At 37.1% G+C, this 19,272-nt stretch overlaps 2 protein-coding genes across 3 annotated transcripts; both read left to right on the forward strand.

The window, feature by feature from the left end:
• The first annotated feature begins 193 nt into the window (after positions 1–193).
• On the forward strand, positions 194–7,503 carry btr29 (bloodthirsty-related gene family, member 29). The gene is made up of 7 exons (NM_001166134.1): positions 194–262; positions 1,959–2,470; positions 2,577–2,672; positions 5,553–5,720; positions 5,795–5,924; positions 6,156–6,191; positions 6,275–7,503. Exons 2-7 carry the CDS (start codon positions 1,961–1,963, stop codon positions 6,820–6,822), a joined length of 1,488 nt encoding a protein of 495 aa, NP_001159606.1. The 5' UTR covers positions 194–262; positions 1,959–1,960; the 3' UTR covers positions 6,823–7,503.
• Positions 7,504–8,541: 1,038 nt separating this feature from the next.
• On the forward strand, positions 8,542–19,272 carry LOC100149991 (E3 ubiquitin-protein ligase TRIM39). 2 transcript variants are annotated; one of them, XM_073931348.1, is made up of 9 exons: positions 8,542–8,750; positions 10,581–10,663; positions 11,045–11,592; positions 11,742–11,837; positions 13,956–14,102; positions 14,177–14,306; positions 16,289–16,324; positions 16,461–16,525; positions 16,603–19,272. In XM_073931348.1, exons 2-9 carry the CDS (start codon positions 10,603–10,605, stop codon positions 16,633–16,635), a joined length of 1,116 nt encoding a protein of 371 aa, XP_073787449.1. In that variant the 5' UTR covers positions 8,542–8,750; positions 10,581–10,602; the 3' UTR covers positions 16,636–19,272. The 2 variants fall into 2 exon arrangements, with proteins under 2 accessions (XP_073787449.1, XP_003200554.1); XM_003200506.7 differs by having other exon boundaries at positions 16,461–19,272.

Raw genomic sequence — 19,272 nt, forward strand, 5'->3', positions numbered from 1 at the left:
GCAAATTGTTATTTTGTTCGGTTAGTTTTTTAATTAACACTTTCAAATTTTATACACAGTGAATTTTAGTTAATTTAGTAATTTTAATTTTTGCTGAATGTGATGTTCTTGTAGTTTTAGTTTCAGTTTTAGTTTACGGCAATAACCTTTACTGACATCAGTTCAGAGGAAGTGAAACTAACATGATGAGCAGGACAAAACACGTCTAAAACGATCGATCTGTACAAAAATAGCCGTTTAAACACACACCTGATACTGACAGGTAAGTGACAGTACAATATGTAACAGAATGTGATTTATTCATTCATGTGTGTATGTATTAATGTGTGCATGTATGCGTGAATATATGTTTTTATGTGTGTTTATGTATGTATGTGTGTGTGTGTATATATATATATATATATATATATATATATATATATATATATATATATATATATATATATATATATATATATATATATATATATATATATAATGCAATATTGGGGCAACGCGGTGGCTCAGTGGTTAGCATTGTGGCCTCACAGGAAAAAGGTTGCTGGTTCGAGTCCGGATGTGTCAGTTGGCATTTCTTTGTGGAGTTTGCATTTTCCACAGTCCAAACAAAGGCCGTAGTGTATGTGTGTGTGAGTAAATGTGTGTATGGGTGTTTCCCAGTACTTTGTTGCGGCTGGAAGGGCATCCGCTGTGTAAAGCATATGCTGGATAAGTTGATGGTTCATTCCACTGTGGTGAGCCCTGATGAATAAAAGGACTAAGCCGAAGGAAAATGAATGAATGAATGAGTGAACATTTAAATGTAATAGCCTAATAATAATAGTAATAATAATATAATTATTATTAATCATAATTTATTTGTTAACAATATGAAAGTATTCGAAAATGTTGCATTTTAATCTGTTTAATTAATCTTACAGAACTTATTTAATCGAAGCAGTTTTCTGTCAAACAACGTCCAGTTTATAGTAAATCTTTTTCTTTAAACATTTCCCCTGTTTTTCTTGAAATTCTTCTGTTGTTTATTTATTTATTTGTTTATTTTTATGGTGTGTGCATCATTTAATTAATTTATTTATTTCTGCCGAAAGAAAATTTAATATTTTGCGATATCAATACAATTTCGCCAGATGACTTAAACATCTGAAATATGTGGAATAGAGTCTGGAAATAATAAATAATTTTAAATATATTGGGTGATTCTGTAGGGTGATGCATCTGTATAAAATGCAATAAACAGTTTACAAGCACAGCTAAATGCATTAAAGCAAAAATACAAATGAAATAAACAGTGTTTTATGGTCCTTCGAGGAATCTAACAGCATTCAGGTATGCAGTAATTAAATAATTAAATGTAAAATAACACTGAAGAGTCTTTGCTGTAATAATAATTCAATAAAATAACATTCTATTAAAGTTAAAAACTGTATAATGTCTGATAAAAATCCTCATGAAACCAAAGTAACCTCGAAAACACATGCAAATAATAAACTATAATCCAGATTCAACGTTGCAAATCCTGTGATGTGTCTATTGCGAATGATCACACAATGCTAAAACAATATATTGTGCAGCACTAATGTATTTATGCATGCGTTCATTTATTTAAATCATTTTCCTTCGGCTTACTCCCTTTATTCGTCAGGGGTTGCCACAGCGGAATGAACCACCAACTATTCCAACATACGTTTTACACAGCGGATGCCCTTCCAGCTGCAACCCAGTACTGGGAAACACCCATAAACACTCATTCACACTGAATTCTTTCTATAGCGCATGTGTTTGGAATGTGGTGGAATCCAGAGCACCCCGAGGAAACCCACACCAACACGGGGAGAACATGCAAACTCCACACAGAAATGCCAACTGATTCGAACCAGCGACCTTCTTGCTGTGAGGGCACAGTGCTAACCACCATGTCACTCCATTTATGCATATATTTTGATTTCTCTTAACAGATATGTCTTCCTCCGGTGGTCCGCTCTCAGTGGAGCTCTCAGTGTGTCTGGATGTGTTCACTGATCCGGTCAGCACTCCATGTGGACACAACCTTTCCAAAAACAGCCAGATCTGTCAATACACTAAAGAAACACTCAACCAAAGACCTGATCTGAAGATCAACACCACACTGAGAGAGATCTCAGATCACTATAAACTGAAGAGTCCTGATGAGGGAGCTGTAGTTGTGTGTGATCTGTGTGAGGACAGAACAGCAGTGAAGTCATGTCTGGTGTGTCAGAGCTCTTACTGTGAAACTCACCTGCAGCCTCATTTAAAGGTGACGGGATTAAAGAAACACAAGCTGATGCATCCTGTGAGTAATCTGGAGGACTACATCTGCCAGACACACCAGAGACCGCTGGAGCTCTTCTGCAGAGATGATCACATGTCTGTGTGTCTCCATTGTGCTGTGACAGACCATAAAACCCACAACACTGTTCTCCTGGAGGATGAGAATCAAAAGATGAAGGTAATCATATCTGCTTTTAAATAGTTCATATAAAGTGGAATCAGTTGTCCATGACAGTGTGAAATAAAAGAGCTCGCATAACAAGTCTGCTGTTCTCTGTCTATAGGCTCAGCTGATGGAGACACAGAGAGATCTGCAGAAGAGGATCCAAGACAGATTTAAGGAGATTCAGGATATCGAACAATCAGCAGAAGCCAGAAGAGTGAGTTTAACATGTTTGTTTTTCATTTGGTTGCCGCCCTGATGCACTCCCAGCTGCAACCCTGTACTGGGAAACACCCATACACACTCATTCACACACACCTATACACTACGGCCAATTCAGTTCATCGATTCCCCTATAGCGCATGTGTTTCTGTGAGGGAAACCGGAGCACACTGAGGAACCCCGCACCAACTTGGAGAGAACATGCAAACTCCACACAGAAATGCCAACTGACCCAGCCGGGACTTGAACCAGAGACTTTCTTACTGTGAGGCCACAGTGCTAACCACTGAGCCACTGTGAATCAATATATGATATAAGAAATAATATGTAGACCTATAAAATGAGTCAGTAAAATCAACAATTGAGAAAGCACTGGCAGCTTATTACAATACAGCATTTTGCACTGTAATTTACAACACCAGTACAAACAGTTTATCACTTCAAACTATTACAAATGTCTATAAAAGTCTCTTTTTTAAAAGGAAACTTTGGGGAAAAGGTCAAGGTTTCACAATGCAACTCAAAAGCATGAATAAATGGGGAACAAATATGGAAAACTACTGATTTATGGATATTTTTTACAGTGTATTGTAGAGTTGACCTGTGCATTACATTGTATTACCAGTAGGTGGCGAGTCACTCTTAGGGCCCTATCATGCACCCGGCGCAATGTGGCGCAAGGCGCAATACTTGTTTGGTAGTTTCAGCTTGGCGCAAGAGTCGCTGTTTAAATAGCAAATGCATTAGCGCTCATATGTGCGCCCATAGGCGTTCTGGTCTATAAAGGAAGGCGTTCTGAGGCGGACCGCTGGCGCGTTGCTATTTTAAGAAACTATAATAGATTTTTCATTAGACCAAAACTAACCCGGTCTAAACTCCAGCACACTGCTTAATACACACAAGAGAGCAACAGGCAAATATCTTTACATATGAAAAAATGTAAATATTAAGGATATATATATAGGATATAATAAGAATAGATATAGGATATAAATATAAAGGATTAAAATATTACAAAACATATTATTTTCTAGCCTACATAAATATGAAAAATCACTGCTGTTATGTCTTCTTCATCTCGGGAGGCTTTTTCAGTTCATTCATAACAACTTGCTTTTGTATAATTGTATAATTATTACTATTAGCTGTATTATTTATTATATCCATATTTATATTTGTTTTATTAAAAACAAGCTTAGATTTGTCCACCTGCAGGTTTTAGAGCATATAGGGCACAGCATGTGTTTAAGGATATAACTCAGTACTTTGACCACACTTTGTTATTATTGTTCATTTATTCGTTTGCTGGAAATTAGAACTGAATTTAGAAATAGTTTTGAAACGAATATTTGGGCTTAACAAACGAAATTAATTATTTATAGGCTAATTGATGTCTGTGCGTAAAGGTTTCCCTATCCAAGAGTGAAAGTGAAAGTGATCCATTATCTCTCATTGTCACGCAGTAGATGCTCTGTTTAACAGTTCTCTGTTAAAAAACTGTCAACTGTTAACTGTTTGCTAGTGAAATGCTAATTTTTTCCACTTAGTCTTACTTTGCGTCCTTTAAATAGCGAATACGCTTATGGCGCGACGCAAGTGACTCTTAAAGGGAATGGGAGATGAGACTCTAATAGGTTTATTCTCAAAACACACCTATAACCTTAAATTAGCAAAAATGAGTCCTGACACGCCCTGAAAGCGTTTGCGCCCTGCATTTTGTGCTCTGCGCATGGACCGTCAAAATAGAGCCCATAAAGTTTAAAGCAGGGGGGTCCAAATGCGTGTCCTGCTGAGTTCAGCTCCAACTTGCTTCAACACACCTGCCTATAAGTTTCTAGTACCTAGTAAGAGCTTGATTAGCTGGTTCAAGTGTGTTTAATTAGGGTTGGAGCTAAACTCTCCAGGACACCGACCCTCCAGGACACCACTGGCTTAAAGGATTATTCAGCCAAAAAAATACCTTTTACTCATTATTTACTCTCCTTTAAGTATTTTCAGACCTTTATGAGAGTCTTTGTTCAGTTGAACACAAAAGAAGATATTTTGAAGAATGCTGAAAACCTGTAACCACTGACTTCCATGGTAGGAAAAACAAATGCTATGGAAGTCAATGGTTACAGGTTTTCATCATGTTTTCTAAAAGTTTTCTTTTTAAAAGAGTAAAGGATGAATAAATGATCACATAATTTTAATTTAGGTGAACAATCCCTTTAAATGACCCATTGATTAATTCTGGAACGATTCTCCATATGTTTGTTATGTTAGTTCCTGCTGAAAAATCCCGCTTAAACCAGCTTAGGCTGGTTGGCTGGTTTTAGCTGGTCGACCAGGCTGGTTTTAGAGGGGTTTTGGCCACTTCCAGGCTGGTTTCCAGCCATTTCCAGCCTGGTCTTAGCTGGTCAGGCTGGAAAATGACTAGCTAAATCCAGCTAAAACCAGCTTGACCAGCCTGGTTTAAGCTGGACATAGCTGGTTTTGGCTGGGCTCCCAGCCTGGCTTGGCTGGTCAAGCTGGATTTAGCTGGTCATCTCCCAGCCTGACCAGCTAAACCAGGCTGGAAATGGCTAAAACCCCTTTTAAACCAGCCTGGTCGACCAGTCAAAACCAGCCAACCAGCCTAGGCTGGTTTAAGCTGATTTTTTCAGTAGGGAGTGCTGTGATGATTGTTAAATTACAGGAATTGCTGTATGAAAGTGATTATTGCAGTTTCTACAGCACGGTTAGTCTAAATATTAAATATCAGCTATAATTAATTAACAATCACAGTAAAAAACGATATTTCAATCAGTAAGACACATGATTTGTGGATTCATTAAGTGCAAAGCTCTCTAAAACAGTGCTGGATGAGTTATAGTTACACTGATTCTCATCTCAGAGAGTTTACACTGACCTGCTGAAACTGATGGAGGATCAGCAGAGAGCAGCAGAGGAACAGGATTCAGAGCGGATGTCAGCGCTGGAGCAGGAGATCTCTGAGCTGGAGAGCAGAAACACTGAGCTGGAGCAGCTCTCACACACTGAAGATCATCTACACCTCATACAGGTCACTCCACACATCTCTGAGCATCACCATCATGCACAATCACACTATAACACACATCTATCCTCTCTCTGCAGATTCACTCTTCACTCAGCAGCTTCAGAAACACCAGGAGCAGGTCTGAGATCAGCAGGAAGACTCGCGAGACTCTGAAGAGAGCTCTGATTAAACTGAAGGAGTCCATAGATGAGAAACTGGAGCAAACTGGTGCGTCAATATCAACTAAAGTTCAATATCAAAAGTCCTCAGCCAAGTTTTGCTAACTGTGCTATTGTGCTGAGAATGCTTAGGGTCCCAAAAAACATGGTATGGTTAGTTCATGGTTGATTTTGGTACCACTCACAACTTCAGACAGTGGAAACTGAATTAATTGTGCGCTGTTTAATAAAAATAAGCTATATATCCACACATTTCCTGATGTTTTCTTGTCATTATTAGTCTCTGCCGATCTGAAGTGGATGCAGCAGTATGCAGGTACAGCGTGTCTCTAGTTAACATTCATATAGTCTCATTACTACTGATTAAACACAGACTTAAAAATCGATGTGTTTTCCCAGTGGACGTGACTCTGGATCCTCATACAGCTCATCCTGAACTCATCCTGTCTGATGATGGAAAGCAAGTGAGCTGTGGAGATATCTGGCAGAAACTACCCAACAAACTAGAGAGATTCAATAGATATCTATCTGTTCTGGGAAGGGAGGGATTCTCCTCGGGGAGGTTTTATTTTGAGGTGCTGGTGAAAGGAAAGACGGACTGGACTTTAGGGGTGGCCAGAGAATCGGTTGACAGAAAAGGAGACATCAGAGTGAGTCCTGAAACTGGAAGCTGGACTGTGGCTCTGATTAATGGGAATGAACTGAGCGCTCGTGCTGATCCTCCAGTCCTTCTGTCTCTGAGAGTGAGTCCGCAGCGGGTCGGTGTGTTTGTGGATTATGAGGAAGGTTTGGTCTGCTTTTATGATGTGGAGTCCAGCTCTCATATCTACTCCTACACTGATCAGTGTTTCAGTGAAAAACTCCATCCATGTTTTAGTCCAGGGTTTAATTTTGAAGGTAAAAACTCAACCCCACTGATCATCACTCATCTCAGTTACAATCACTGAATATAAGCCCTGTTTTTGAATGTTCAGGTATTTGTTTCAGGCATTTATTGGGTAACTTTCACTGAATCTGAATAATGTCTGCTCTGTTTACAGTAATTGCAACATCTCAATAAAGATGGTTGTGTTGGGCGATTAGGGTTTAATTAAATAATAATTATTAATACACTTGAATATTCACAGATTAACCAAAAAGTTCCTTTGTTTTATTCTATATTGGTCTGGTTACATTTCTTTAAACATTTCAAATAAAAAAACATTGTCATTTTTCTCCAGAAAAGCTCTAAATGACAATATAGTTTTTTTTTGTTTTAGTAAAATAATGAATATTTTATCTTTTTTATTTGAATTATTCTTGATTTTATTCAACTACTGATGACATTTCTTCTTAATTTAAAATAACAATGCATAAAACAAAAATAATGTGTCATATTTGTAAGGGTTTTGGGTTGCCATTTGTGCATGTGTTTTACTCATGCTACATGCATATTTAGTTTGTCCCCATTTTGTCCTTGTTGATTGTTCCAGTGACGTTCTCCGCCTACCCTGATACTTATAGTGTATCTAATTCCCTTGTTTCAGTTATTGTTGATTGATGAATGTGTGCTTCAGTTGTTTCGCTAGTTTCTCCCCTTGTCTGCTATGCTCTGTTTTGCTGGATATAATAAACACTTTTTAACTGTATATGCATTATCTTGCCTGTGCTATCTTAAATCTGACAGAATCAGCGCTTACCAGCTTTCTTTAAAATACCTTATTTGTGTTGAACAGAATAAAATTAAATTTTTTAAACACCATTTTAAGAACAAAATGATCATCCTCTTTAAGCTAGATTTTTTTTCAATAGTCTACAGAACAAACCATCATTATACAATAACTTACCTAATTACCCTAACCTGCCTAGTTCACCTAATTAACCCCTAATTAACCTAGTTAAGCCTTTAAATGTCACTTTAAGCTGTATAGAAGTGTCTTAAAGAATATCTAGTCTAATGTTATTTACTGTCATCATGGCAGAGATAAAGTAAATCAGTTATTAGAGATGAGTTATTAACACTATTATGATTAGAAATGTGTTGAGAAACAGAAATTGGAGAACAAAATAACAGGGGGGCGAATAATTCTGACTTTAACTGTAAATATGTATATATATATATATATATATATATATATATATATATAAATTTTTTTTTGTTTTTTTAGGTATGTAGTCTTATTTCTATATTTTTCTTTTTTGTTCCTTTGTTCATTCCTTTAATTTTGGATGTTTGGAATAATTCTGTAATCCAGTTCACTATAAATTATATAGGCATACATATCTAAATTTACATAATCTATGTACTGTACTACATATGATTAATGCGGGCTGCAGACGGGTTTACTTGGCTCCAAGTGGGTGGGACTTAAGCTCCAAGTGGGTGGGCCTTCGAGCTCCATGTGGTCTGTGAGTTTTTATTTATTTTCTTTTCTTTAGTCGTATTTAGAGTTCAATATTGTGTTTTAAGAATGTCTACACCTAACCCTAAACCCAACCTCACAGTAACCTGTTGTGTTTTATTAACGTGTACACCTAAACCCAACCCTAAACCCAACCTCAAGGTAACCTGATGTGTTTAATGTCTACGACTCCACCTACACCACTTAAACCCAACCTACTTGTGAGGCCCTACGCAGCCCGCGTAATCTGAGCGGCGGTTCTGGGCGGAGCTCTACACCTTGTTCAAAGAAAGTGAAACATCTGTTCAACATGGATGCCAGTGATCATTCTATTTAACAACATAACATTTAAACCGTTCTTATGCAGACAGAAAACGTTAGGTTATAGAAAATTACCATCATTAATGAAATGCCGCGGCCATAGCATTTGAACGTTAAATGCAGTTTCATGTCCCGCCGAATTACTTGACGCCTCCATGGTCAATATAACTAAGGTGAGTCCGTTGAGTCCCAATGGAAACCCAGATCTGTTCTTTTGTTTGTGTGTGTGTGTGTGTGTGTGTGTGTGTGTGTGTGTGTGTGTGTGTGTGTGTGTGTGTGTGTGTGTGTGTGTGTGTGTGTGTGTGTGCAGGCCCGGATTGGCTAATCGGGAGGACCGGGAGAATTCCCGGTGGGCCGGTCCGTCTTTTGGCGGCGAGGGCCGGTGTCCCTAGCTCCAGAATCTGTCGCTCTCAGCAGTCACACTTTTTAAAAATAATTTATTTATTTATATGACCACAGTCTTCTTATTCATTATTTTGCCGCAGCTCTGCTCTTTTTATCTATTTTCTCGTAGCCTCGTAAGCAAGATGCAGCCTGCAGGTTAATGATGATATAACTAGATAAGTCACCATTCAAAGGACAGCTGTTGTGGTCCAGTGGTTAGAACGTAAAGTTATGACGCCGCTAACCCGCGTTCGGTCCTCGTCTGAGTGTCATTTTTTTCATTTTTATTGTTAAGACATATAATATTGTAAGGGTTCATGAATATTTGAAGTTCTAAAGCAGCTGTTTTCTCAAAGAAAGACATGATAGTGTAATTTGAAACTGAATTGGAAATGACCTTATTTTAATATAACTTAGTCAGTGGTGAACTGCGGTGGGCCGGTCTGAGGCTTGAAATTCCAGGGCTGAAAAAGAGTCCCACTCCGGCCCTGTGTTTGTGTGTGTGTGTGTGTGAATCGCTTTGGATAAAAGTGGTTACTAAATGCTTAAATATAGTCTTATTTCGTAGGGTTTAGGAGGCGTAGCTGAAATCGAGTTAAGTGAGGCATATTCTTATGGTACATCCAGTTGTTCACATCTTCTCAAATTTGGGTACTACGAATAAATCATTATTAGGTAAATCCACATATCACACTTGCATATGACAAAGTTATTAAATTAAATTATCAAAGAGGTCCTGCAGAGTCTCAGTAATTCTAAAGCTGCAGGAAAGTAGCACTCAAGCATATTACCAGGGGTGAATTCAACCATTAAGTAAGTGACCGCTTAGGGCCCCAGGACATCTGATTTCCCCAGGACATCCCCAGTAAATATCTAGAAGTTTGAATTATACCTACAAAATAAATATAACATCGTTTTCTATCATATTTTGTATATGAAAGTCTAACAAGTGCAATTTTTACATCAAGTATTATTTATTATACAATAAAACAATATTATAATAATGTAATGTTATGTAATTATAATATAAATGAATTATAATTAAAATAATACATCCACCACTGGAGGAGTCCAGCAATCAAAAAAAAATATATATATATATATAAATATATATATATATATATATATATATATATATATATATATATATATATATATATAGTAAATTCGTTTTAAGAAAACTAATAATTTAAAATGTATAGCATTTGTTTTGTATATTGTATAAATGTATCGTATTGTATAAATGTATAGCATTTATAATGTATTATGCATTAAGATAAAACATAGAAAAGAAGATTGTGTGACATAAAAAAACAACAAAATAAATAAAATTAAATAAAAGTTGAAAGAGTGCATTTCAGGACCTGGGCCCTTTGCCTAGAGTTGCTTAGGGCCCCCAAATCACTAAATCCACCTCTGCATATTACATACAGTACACTGCATCAATGTGTTAAATTGTAATTGTTTATGCTCCCCTCACATCATGTGATTTGCCCTAATAAGTCAATTTAATTTTGATTTTTAAAAACATTCATGTTACTCTCTCACTAATTTAGACTATACTATTGCAACTACAGAGTTGATTGCCTATAATTGATATTGTTTTTTTGTCCATGCAGAGGCTTGAGGAGGGGAAGAATAATGGCAGAATCATCACAGAAAGGAAGACAAATCAGGAGAAAGAGTTTGGACTTTCCTCCAGGTATGCCAATTACTCAGGAAAAAAAACAAATTGTGCCTTAATGATTTTTTTTGGAAGTAATAATAGATTTTTTAATAGGTTAGTAAATTAAATGAAGAATCAGTAATAACATAAAAATGCAAAGATTTTGATTCTGTGTAACCCAAACTAGTGCTAGATTTAATACACGTTGCACCACGGTAGATTTGACAACACTCCTCTATTTTTGTAAACTTATATTGCTCACCTTGAATTAGTTCACTTTACAAAATGACCAGCTGACTGTTACCATATACTAATATAATAAAATAACTTTGATCATTTAAATGGGAGCTATTGTGTCTGAACATTTTTAAAAATAGTTTACAGTAAGTGATTTTTGTTCATTATTTCTCTTTTCAGATATGTCTTCCTCTGGGGGTCCACTTAGTGAGGAGCTCCAGTGTTCTGTTTGTCTGGAGGTGTTCACTGATCCGGTCACCACTCCATGTGGACACAACTTCTGCAAAACCTGCCTGAATAAATGCTGGAATGACAGCGAGACCTGCAGCTGTCCATACTGTAAAGAAACACTCAACCAAAGACCTGATCTGAAGATCAACACCACACTGAGAGAGATCTCAGATCGCTATAAACAGAAGAGTCCTGATGGAGGAGCTGTAGTGGCGTGTGATCTGTGTGAGGACAGAACAGCAGTGAAGTCATGTCTGGTGTGTCAGAGCTCTTACTGTGAAACTCACCTGCAGCCTCATTTAAAAGAAGCAGCTTTGAAGAAGCACATGCTGATGGATCCTGTGAGTAATCTGGAGGACTATATCTGTCAGACACACCAGAGACCGCTGGAGCTCTTCTGCAGAGATGATCAGACGTGTGTGTGTCTAGAGTGTGTTGTGACAGACCATAAAACACACAACACTGTTCCTCTAGAAATGGAGAGCAAAGAAAAGAAAGTAATCAAAATAGTCTTTTATAGTTTATTATAAACTATAATATACTAATAAACTGTATCATAAACTTTTATTATTTATTTTATATGTTTTGTTGAGTAGAGTAAAAATAAAAGAGGTCACATGGTAAGTCTGTTGTTCTTTATCTATAGGCTCAGCTGATGAAGACACAGAGAGACATGCAGAAGATGATCCAAGATATAAACAAAGAGATTGAGGACATCAAACACTCAGCAGAAGCCAGAAGAGTGAGTTAACATGTTTATTATTCATCAATTATTTGCAGTCTTTTACAGTTGGTCTGTGCATTACATTGTTATGCCAATAGGTGGTGACAAAAGATTTTATAAAATTAACATGTGAATAATATCAGTTCTGCTGTCATAAATTCTGATTTTAATGTTGTACGATTAGAATATTTTCATGCCATGCTCAGTGTGTAGTGTACTCTCCTTAACGTCCAAATTCATATAAAGGATTTACTGATTCCCAACCTTGGGAGTAGGGTTGAAACAATATACCGGTATGAGGGTCTACCACGATTTGAACGTGCACGATTATCATACCATGAACAATTGCATATCAACGGTTTTAACCCTTAAAGACCGAGACAGCCGCCCGCGGCTAAAAATAAGTATTGCTCTTAAATGTTTAATAACTTTTGATCCGCTGATCCGATTCATACAATTCAAAGATTGGCATAATGAAGAGAATCTCAGCTTTCCAGTGCTGTATCACATAACATTCGCGGACTTTCTTTTTTTTTTTATTATAATTTTGAAACATTACATAAAGTAAAAACACAACAATTGAGATATATATTATATCCATAAACATTACTATAGTTACAAGAATCAAAAGTAATGAAGTAATATATAACAGGAGAAAAAAAAATGTATAAAAAGTTGCAAAAGAAAAAATAAATAAATAAAAAATTAATAAATAAGATAAAAAAAAATATTACAAAATACTTCTATACATATAAACTAAAATAATAACTTAGGATACACTCAGCGACTACAGCGGGGGATCAGAACTAGAAAAAAATTCTTTCACGAAAACTAACATTAAATCATTCTTTTTGTTCTTAATTTGCATTAGAGACTTTTTCAGATTTTCCATTTCTAATAAAGAAATATTACATTTTGGTACACATTTCGCAAATTTCTGTTTATGTATAAAATATTTACCTTGTAAAATGTAGACGTTAACAACATACTCGAATGTTCTTTTTGTGTGTGAAAAAGTGCAAATCACATCCTTTAAAGATAGCCTGTAATTAACATTTCTTTGCCCAAATAACACGTCACTAACATCATTCCAAAATTTACGAGAGGCCATTCGCGGACTTTCAGAGGCTCCGGAATCAGTGCGGTTACGTCATCAAAATTTGACAACGCTGATTTGACAAAGAAACACTCGTCACTGTGTCTCCGGACAAACCAGACATGATACATTGATGCATTGTCCCTCCTCCATGCCCAGATTGGTTCAAACTCGCTATATCACAACCAATAAGCATAGGTTTCACTTTTGTTTGTGGACCAACATGAGCTTTTTGAACAACACAGAATGAGAGATAGGCATACATTTATGCGTGGCTAAATAAAACGCAAAAAAAAAGTTTTGCATGAAATAATTCTCATACTAAGTACTTTTGCATGCACAGCAGCACAGAAACATGACAAAACAGTGACACAGCAAAGACGAACTGCTGCTCTTGCTGTTTTCAAAAGACACAAATGAAGGTTCAGCTGTTTGTCTGCATTGCAGACAACCACATCCAAATCCATATCCACAGACAACCATATCCATGCTGGCACATAAAACCTAAGGATGTTCCATATTGAATCTAGCTTCGTTATGTAACTATTTATAGTATAGTAAATATTTATATCTATTTTTTTACTGAGGATTTGCACCATGTTTATTTGGACTTTATTTGGACTTTGACACATTATTTATTATTTTCTTATTTTTATTTGTTCATTGTAAGTGGTGTTGTTTATAGTAACTAAAAATATATTTTTTGGAAAAAGTCAAATTTGCTTCACTGTTCTATTATTTTGTAACATTTGTAACATACCGTATACCGCGAAACCGTCAAACCGTGGTATTGTTTTAGACGATTATCATACCGTAAAAAATTCATACCGTTACAACCCTACTTGGGAGCTATGGACATGATTGAGGCGAACCATGTCACTTTCTTCATCCCTTTGTGAAGTAAAAGCACTGCTTTTCAAAACAAGACACTTGATTTGAGGAATCGTTCAGCACAAATGTTCCAGGAAGACGTTTAATATGTTTGAAAACCCTGTAAACTATGGATGTATAGCCAGCAGTAATGCTGATTCTTTTCTCAGAGAGCTTCCACTGAAGTGCTGGAGTTGATGGAGGAACAGGATTCAGAGCGGATGTCAGCGCTGGAGCAGGAGATCTCTGAGCTGGAGAGCAGAAACACTGAGCTGGAGCAGCTCTCACACACTGAAGATCATCTACACCTCATACAGGTCACTCCACACATCTCTGAGCATCACGATCATGCGCAATCACACTATAACACACATCTATCCTCTCTCTGCAGATTCACTCTTCACTCAGCAGCTTCAGAAACACCAGGAGCAGGTCTGAGATCAGCTGGAAGACTCACGAGACTCTAAAGAGAGCTCTGATTAAACTGAAGGAGTCCATAGATGAGAAACTCGAGCAAACTGGTGCGTCAATATCAAATGTCATCTTTTAACACTAGTGATGAAGTAAAGAGTGATTAATCTGAAACGTGATCATGTGTTTGTGTCTCATCATCACTACATGATTGCATGATTCTTCAGTGTTTCCTCCAGGATTTTTTCCAGCTGTGGCTGCAGATTCTGTTGGGCCTTTTACACAGATCTACCAACTATCTATGCCAGGGATGGCCAACCCTGTTCATGGAGAGCCACCTTTCTGCAGATTTCAGTTGCTACCCATATCAAACACACCTGAACCAATTAATTAGGACCTGAACACTGTGTGATAATTACAGGCAGGTGTGTTTGATATGGGTTGCAACTGAAATCTGCAGGAAGGTGGCTCTCCAGGAACAGGGTTGGCCACCCCCGACCTATGCTATTATTTCATTGACAAGTGTTGTGAGCACAGTTTTACATGTCGAGATCGCATTTATGTAATACAAGCATGCCCGTGCAGAGACTGTTCAAGGGGCACGTGCAGGATGAAATATTTGAAGAGTGGGGGGGAGGTGGTTGTGTTGGATCACGGGGGCACTTTTGATCATTTTGGAAGGGCACTTTCTATCCAAGACTAAAAAGGGCACAGGTTGAGCCCTATGTGTGCACGTCCCTGAATACAAGCATGCAAGTCTCTTTGCTATCGCACCGATTTCCTCTGTACGTGCACAAAACCTCTTGCACGCCTTCAAATATACGCTGCTCAAGCACAGATATTCTTGTGCGCTCTCAAATAAACACTGCTGAAGTGTGATTTACTGCATTTATGTATTGAGTATGTCTTCAACATTTATTAGATTGGCTATGAATTGGCAGTGGTTAGCACTAGGGTTGTAACAATATACCGGTATGACGGTCTACCACGATTTGAACGTGCACGATTATCATACCATGAACAATTGCATATCAACGGTTTTAACCCTTAAAGACCGAGACAGCCGCCCGCGGCTAAAAATAAGTATTGCTTTTAAATGTTTAATAACTTTTGATCCGCTGATCCGATTCATACAATTCAAAGATTGGCATAAAGAAGAGAATCTCAGCTTTCTAGTGCTGTATCACATAACATTCGCGGCTCCGGAATCAGTGCGGTTACGTCATCAAAATTTGACAACGCTGATTTGACAAAGAAACGCTCGTCACTGTGTCTCCGGACAAACCAGACATGATACATTGATGCATTGTCCCTCCTCCATGCCCAGATTGGTTCAAACTCGCTATATCACAACCAATAAGCATAGGTTTCACTTTTGTTTGTGGACCAACATGAGCTTTTTGAACAACACAGAATGAGAGATAGGCATACATTTATGCGTGGCTAAATAAAACGCAAAAAAAAAAGTTTTGCATGAAATAATTCTCATACTAAGTACTTTTGCATGCACAGCAGCACAGAAACATGACAAAACAGTGACACAGCAAAGACGAACTGCTGCTCTTGCTGTTTTCAAAAGACGCAAATGAAGATGCAGCTGTTTGTCTGCATTGCAGACAACCATATCCATGCTGGCACATAAAACCTAAGGATGTTCCATATTGAATCTAGTTTCGTTATGTAACTATTTATAGTATAGTAAATATTTATATCTATTTTTTTACTGAGGATTTGCACCATGTTTATTTGGACTTTATTTGGACTTTGACACATTATTTATTATTTTCTTATTTTTTTATTTGTTCATTGTAAGTGGTGTTGTTTATAGTAACTGAAAATATATTATTTGGAAAAAGTCAAATTTGCTTCACTGTTCTATTATTTTGTAACATTTGTAACATACCGTATACCGCGAAACCGTTAAACCGTGGTATTGTTTTAGACGATTATCATACCGTAAAAAATTCATACCGTTACAACCCTAGTTAGCACTATTGCCTTATTGCAAGAAGGTTGCTGGATCTAAGTGAAATCAAGTAACAAGTTATATTTTTGATTAAAACTTTAAGGCATGTTTTCTTGTCATTATTAGCCTCTGAAGAGCTGAAGTGGATGCAGCAGTATGCAGGTACAGTGTTTACATTCATATATTCTCATTACTGCTGTATAAAATATATGATTAAAACCAGGATTTAAGCTTTAAACATAATCATCACAATATCTCAGTATGTTGAAGTAATGTTTCATGTTGTGTGTTTTCTCAGTGGATGTGACTCTGGATCCTGATAAAGGTCATAGTGACCTCAAACTTTCTGATGATGGAAAACAAGTACGATTTAGAGACATTTTGCCGAATTATTCATCCAAACCACAGAGATTTGACAGAAATTTATTTGTTTTGGGAAGGGAGGGATTCTCCTCGGGGAGATTTTATTTTGAGGTGCTGGTGAAGGAAAAGACGGACTGGACTTTAGGAGTGGCCAGAGAATCCACTGACAGGAATAAAGAGATTACAGTGAGTCCCCGAACTGGATGCTGGACTGTGGCTCTGATTAATGGAAATGATTATCGTGCCTGCAATGATCCTCCAGTCTCTCTGTCTCTGAGAGTGACTCCGCAGCGGGTCGGTGTGTTTGTGGATCATGAGGAAGGTTTGGTGTGCTTTTATGAAGTGGAGACCAGCTGTCATATTTATTCTTTTACTGGTGAGTCTTTTCATGACACCCTCTATCCGTTTTTTAGTCCAGGCCCTAATCCATGTGGTAAAAATTCAGCTCCGTTGATTATCACACCTGTTGATTAGTCATTGAACTCAAACCCCCAAATTAGGCCTGAGTCGGGAATGAAGTTTTTTTTTTACAAATGAGAATGTAGCGAAGCTTAACATTTAAAGAGCCCCTATTTTGCATTATAAAAGGTCATACTTTGGTTTTGGGCGTCTGAGAGATACAGTGCAAGCACTGAGCTATAATAAATACAGGATTACAAGCCTCGCGGGGGGATTACAACTTAAAACACACAAATAAACACATATTTTGCAAACTACACAAAATGAGGCAACACTTTTAATGACACTTATATGTTCTGATCCGAAGGAAGAAGAAACTGGTCCATATGAACTGTAACAGTTACAAAGTCCAGGTCAAAGTCTAATACATAATAGTCTCTGCTGCTCCTCTAATAGCAAACGGACGACAAGTCGACTCTTTCATTTAAGAATCAATCGTTTTAATCATGGTGCACTTTTACACACTTTGTTACACACTGCATGGAAGCTCATTTTCAAAAACCCTAATAGGGTCTCTTTAGGGCTTGTGAAAGAAGCTTTCACCTTTAAAAATGTCCATAATGTTTTGCCTCATTTTGGTCAAAATAAATGAATCAAAGTGAAACTACAACATACCAGTACATTGCGTGATAAACTAGTTTACAATACTTATTTATTTTTGGTCACACAGAATATGACAAACTGTGAACATTTCACTTTTATTTAACAAAACGGTTTTGTGTTCTGGTTTTTGATTTGGCCGCGGAAGCATGGCTTTTTCTTGAATGCACTCACGCATGTCACCTCAAATGTTTGTTTTTTTAATTTATTTTAAAGATAACTGAGCAACAAAAATACATAAACATTAAGATATAAGTTATGACTAATGTAATTCATTTCAAATAAAGGGATATTTCCAACAAAAACATATGAAGTGGTCAAAAATGATCAACCTTGGTGGTATGGAGGTCGACCATCACTAATGTTACTGTGTTTAACATCCACTGGTATTCACATGCATTTTAGGATAGCTGGCATTATACTTAACCTATTGGGTATGTGTGGAAGTATGTGGAAGGACTTTAAAACATTTTTTCACTGGTAAACTGTATGCCATTGCAAAATGAGCACGTTTAAGATCTGTTTCTTTAATAATCAGCGATCTTCACTGCCTGATTGATATCCAATATAAAGTGGATCTCAGTTTGTACAAAAAGCACTGCATTAAATGACATTTTCTGCATTAAATGACATTGGAGCTTCTGCACTAGCCTGCCGATCCTGGTGGGCATGTGCAAGTAAACATCTTTTTGTCTCGTTTTACGCTTGAACAACTAAATGAACCTGGAAGTTTATTTAACTGATTGTATTTTAACTACTTTACAACATCCATGCTGTAAAAACAACCTTGTGAAATTGAAAAAAGTCACATTAACCGTTTACCAGAAGGTTATCAGTATGGGAAGAAACACTAGCTGTGCGTATACCCAATTTACTATGGAGCGCAAATAATTTAAGTCATTAACTTTGGATAGAAATTGTCTAATATTAATACCCTGCATATTTACACAAACATCACTTGTTGCACTCATAGAGATTGTTCTCATGGTCTCCTGAGTTTGTTCTTCTGAGGTGACCTGGCAAAACCGATCTCCACAAGAATGCAAGTCTATTCTCTGCTTTTTTTGGATTTAAAAAAACAGCCCATGTTTTAATCCTCGATTAGTCTCACGCAATCATGTGATGCGATTTCGCAGGTCAGAGTTCACCAAGCTTGAAATTTGCAATGCAGCGAACTGCGAAAACTTGTCGCACGAGTTTCCAATTTGCCGCATTCACATGCGTATTTATGGAAGTCTATGGGGAGAAAAGTCCAATGTGACCACAGCTTTAAACGCCTTGATTATTTGGATCAGCTGTGTTAGAATAGGGTTGAAGCAAAGCTGTGCAGAACTGCGATCCTCCAGGAATTGAGTTTGAGACCTTTGTTTTAAGGGGAGATGCTCCATGTTGAGACTGTGATAAGCCACATAGCCTGTCTGTCTTCATCTTTTATTAAATTAAGCTTTGTAAAACAGTCAGTGTAAATAACACAGTTGAGATGACTACTGTAACTATGTGGCTTTCTGGAAAGCGCTGGGATCCATACAGGTGGATGCCACACAGTGTCAAATTCAGCACTGGTTTTAGACATATTGAGGTAATTTTACACTGTTCTCATCTGAAACGAAAACTGAATGCATGTGTAGTAAATACACAAAAACACTTGTAAATAAAGCGCTGAAATAAAGACAGTTTCTATAAAGACA

The sequence above is a fragment of the Danio rerio genome, chromosome 19 (genome assembly GCF_049306965.1).
Source record: "Danio rerio strain Tuebingen ecotype United States chromosome 19, GRCz12tu, whole genome shotgun sequence".
In the NCBI taxonomy this organism is placed as follows: Eukaryota; Metazoa; Chordata; class Actinopteri; order Cypriniformes; family Danionidae; genus Danio; species Danio rerio.